The 4,142-nt window shown below is 54.2% G+C and overlaps 1 protein-coding gene across 1 annotated transcript in view; it reads right to left on the bottom strand.

The window, feature by feature from the left end:
* Window positions 1-4,142, bottom strand: part of EIF4E2 (eukaryotic translation initiation factor 4E family member 2) — a 27,493-nt gene that overhangs the window by 18,520 nt on the left and 4,831 nt on the right. Inside the window, exon 2 of the mRNA XM_045294322.1 lies at window positions 3,837-4,010. Within this exon, the coding sequence (XP_045150257.1) occupies window positions 3,837-4,010 (174 nt within the window). The remainder of the gene's footprint in view (window positions 1-3,836; window positions 4,011-4,142) is intronic.

Raw genomic sequence — 4,142 nt, 5'->3', positions numbered from 1 at the left:
TGCAGCCCGTGTCCACTCGTGGTGTCAGGGTCTTCTCTTTTGCTGCTGATAGTTTACTTTACCCGCAGGTTTTCCTCCAGGGAGTGGTCTCTCCTGATCACATGTACGCAGGACGTGAAATGAAGGCTTGCCATCTTTCCTTGTAAGGAGCCTGATAGCTGGACTTCTTCCAAGACAGACTTCCTTGTTCTCCTGGCGTCCATGGTACTTTTAATAGTTCTCGCTAGCCCCAACATTCAAATGCATCGGTTCTTCTTTGGCCCTCCTTACTCCATGTCTACGCATATGAGGTGATTGAAAATACCATGGCTTGGGTCAGGTACACCGTGGCCCTCAAAGAGTTATCTACCACTTTAAAGAGGTCTTGTGTTGCAGATTTGCACAGTCATTAGAAGTGCTCAAATTATTCTCAGAGTCTACCTTATGCAAACACACACTGCAGAGTCTGTTCTTTGTTTTGGGGCCTATGGTTCCCCAGTGCCTGAGACATAAAGGGGATCCAACAGACACTAAACCAGATGAACTAACCATGTCGTGAGGCAACTGCCCTGCTCATTCCATAGCTATCATATATACTATATGTTATATAGTATATATACACACTATATTACATAGTGAGGTGGCCATGCCCATGACACACACACACATACACCTCCTTTCCATCCTGGCTAAGACACTGACCTATGAAGAGGACCAGATCAACGGGAAGCCCAGGCTAGCCACTAGCCTAGGACTAAGGGCAGGTTCCTCCTCAGCTTTTCCAGCAAGGAAAGAAAGGTCACCAGGACTCAGAGCTGGGGTAGCCATGCTCGGCCCCAGGCATGAGTTGCCAAGAGAATACAGCTAAGGAGCAAAGGCCGAGGAAGCTACTGCAGGAGCGGACAGAGGATGAGCAGAAACGAGAGTGGGTAGTATTGGCCCTTTGCCTCCGTTCGGCATGCCCTGATCTTGTGGGAGACCACTGTCTGTGCCTATAGCACACCCTCCCCTCTGTCAAAAGACGTGGGGGTGGTGCCCTGGCTTCCTTCCCCAAAGAAGCCTGGCATCTACTGTGCATCAGCTTCTAGGGATACCCAAGAGACAGGGTCTGTCCCCAAAGATCTTCCTTGAGGAGCGGCGTCTCAGGGTACAAAGGCATTCTCACCCATCCTACCCTGTCCTTGGGAAAGGCCCCTTTCCCAGTTCACCTGGGAGATGGAGCCCTCTGGAAAACACCCTCAGCTCTAACTCAGACTCCCCTCTTCTCACCCTCCCCACAGAAACTTGGTCTCCCCCAACCAAGAGCACCCCCGTGGGTTTTCGCACTCTGTAAGCCCTAGCCTGCTTCTAGCTCTCTTCTTTCAAGCCCAGCCCAGTACTCAAGACTGTGTACCTCTCCTCAGCCCCCAACCCCCACTACATTCTCTGAGGTGCACCCACTCTAAATCTTGGTGGAAGAGGGTCACAGTGACCCCAGCACCCCCACAAAAAATTGCTAGCTCTGAAACAAAGCACCAAGTTCCTTTCTTCCCAGCAGTGCCCCTGCTCATAGCTACCAGAACAGAAAGGAAGGTGGGGAGGAGGCAAAGCAGGGATCCCCAGGCCTCAGCTCCACTCCCTTCTGGGACATGGACAGAAACACCAGGCGTCTACCTGGCGTCACTCTCTGCCCATCTCATGAGCCTGCTCTTCAGGCAAGCCATTCACATACTCCCTTCCAGGGCTACTCTTCCCTGCTTGAGGTTGGACTTGAGCCAAGACACAATGCAGAGGGAAAGCTAGCACCCCAGACTTAGGCAGGCAATTAGCACCTTGGAGGCCCGTGGCGCCTGTCCATAGCTGGCTTCTATTCAGGTGTTTGCTCACTCTATGGCTAGACCTGCTCCTGGAGGGCAGGGTCTCCACCTAATTCATCTATCCGTCTCCAGTTAGAGGCAGTGTCTAGTGGACGATTTCTAAACGTCAAAGCAAATCAAGGTAGTATTGGGTATGTGCCAAATATGTGGTTCCAACCATTGTTCAGACAGAATTATGTACAGGGGGGACAAAATGTATGGAAGCCGGGACTACAGTCCCTGTGAAAGCAGACTGAGGGGCTTACATGTTAATGTGACCAATGGCCATGGAAGCTAATGACTTGATGGGGCTGCCAAACACACCAACAAATACGACCGCAGGTACAGTCACAGAAGTACAGCATGCCATAGCCACCGGAGCCCATCACTGCTGAACCGGCCCAGGCACGTGCTCTTAGGAGCATGTCCTGAAGAGTGCAGACTCCAAGAGATGGAATAATAGTCTTAAAAATACAACGAAACTAGGAGCCCCAGGGCTGTTTTCAATGGCTACACTCAAATGCCAACCGCTAGTTCTTTTCCATGTAACTGGAGCGGTTTACAAATCCAGGTCGAGTATGAGTTACTACTAATTAGACCACCTGAAAACCGAGCAGGTTAACTTTTTTTTGTCGACAGGGTGCTTGAACCCAGGATGACCAACAAGTGTGGGTTTGAACGTTGCCTTGTGGTCCTTCTTGTTGTCTGGACAAGTTATCGAACCTCTTGGCATCTCATTTTCTTAACCTGTGAACTGAGACCACAGCAACTCCTTTAGCGCCCTCCCCACCACCCACCACCACCCCAAAAAAACCCTGCTGCCATCCAACTGGTTCTCACAAGGACCCCGGAGAGCACAGAACTGCCTCCCTAGGGCTTCTGAAACTGTAAATCTTTACAGAGGCAGACTGCTTCATCTTCCTCCTGTGGAGCAGCTGGGGTTCTTTAACCACTACCCCACCAGGGCTCCACATCCCCTTTACAAGATGGTTAAAAGGAACACAACAGGTATGAAAAGGATCCAGCCAGGTGCCTTCAGCTCTTGGTCTGCAGACTCGTACAGGAGTTGGGTTTTGGTGGATCTGATGACCCACGAGGTGCCTTAAGATGGAGCCTGTGGTTACAGGTAGTGCATGAGCTGCTATCTGAATGAAGCTGGTGTCTCCGGGCTCACAATCAGGACGAGGGGAGCACAAGGGGATGGGCTCAGCTGGGCAGCAGGCTGGAGAAGGCGCTGCCAGCTTTTCTCAAGCAGCTAGGCCCTCTCAGCAACAAGGAAACATCCTGAGGGCTGCCTTGGGGTGGGCTTCCAGTCACCGGCGTGTGCACACCAGCACTCACCGTCCTGGGGAAACCCCCAATTTCACAGTGTCTGGCAGGTCACATCCTCCCCGAGCCCATCCAGTGCACTGCTTTCTCTCTCACTGTTCAGCACTCCTGCAGGAAGCCTCTGGTTTCCGAGACTCAACAGGTTTGCAACACAGCAATGGTTGTGAGCCAGCATGTTGTTGTTGGTCGGTGCAGGGAAGTTGGTTCCGACTCAGGCAGACTATCGTTGGATACACTATTGGTCAGAGCCCGGCTAGACGGGGGTCTACTAAGTGAGTCACCAGGTGAGCTTGGCCAACTGTGATTTAACCTTTCTCACACCCAGAGGGGCACCAGCCATTGACTGCTTTGGGCCCAAACGGCCAAAGACTGGGGACTGTCCCTGTTGTCCCACTGCTGGATCTCTCGTCTTCAAGGGCAGATAGATTTTACTTGGATTACAAGATTACTCTCAGTGAGAGGGGAGGACCAGTGTACCAGGAGGAGGGCGGGCAGCTGCAAAGCTACCATGCACCGGCTCTCTGCCCCTCCAGAGGGAATTGTATGGGAAATAGGCAGGAGGACACCCGCAGAAGCGGACAAGACGGCCAGGAGCTGGTTTACCAGGCGGGCGAGGCCGGCGGCCGAGTAGGAGAGAGGTAGGAGGACCCCCATAACGGACTCTTCCCTGGACAGATGGGGCAGCCACTTTACCTGGTGACACGTTCAAAAGCCCTGCAGCCCGGCGCGGTCGCTGTGCCCACTCTGCGGAGAGGCAAAGGGAGGCTCGGAGGGGCGAGGTGAGCACCCACCCTCGGAGCGCGTCCGGGGCCAGACCGGGCGGCGGGAACACCCAAGTCGGCGAGGTCTCCACCCTCCTCCACGCCGCTGGCAGCCGGCAGCCCGCAACCTCGCGGGGCCGGGCGGCCCTAGTCTCCTCCCCGCGGCCCGCCGCCCTCGGCCCCGACGGGGGATCGTCCCAGGACCCCAGCACCCGACGCGCCTCCCCCTCAGCCCCCT

This window comes from Echinops telfairi, unplaced genomic scaffold, assembly GCF_000313985.2.
Source record: "Echinops telfairi isolate 266 unplaced genomic scaffold, ASM31398v2 ScPeMD7_3;HRSCAF=10, whole genome shotgun sequence".
Taxonomy (NCBI): Eukaryota; Metazoa; Chordata; class Mammalia; order Afrosoricida; family Tenrecidae; genus Echinops; species Echinops telfairi.
The sequence above is the reverse complement of the archived record's forward strand: the minus strand, read 5'-3'. Positions and strand labels throughout refer to the sequence as shown.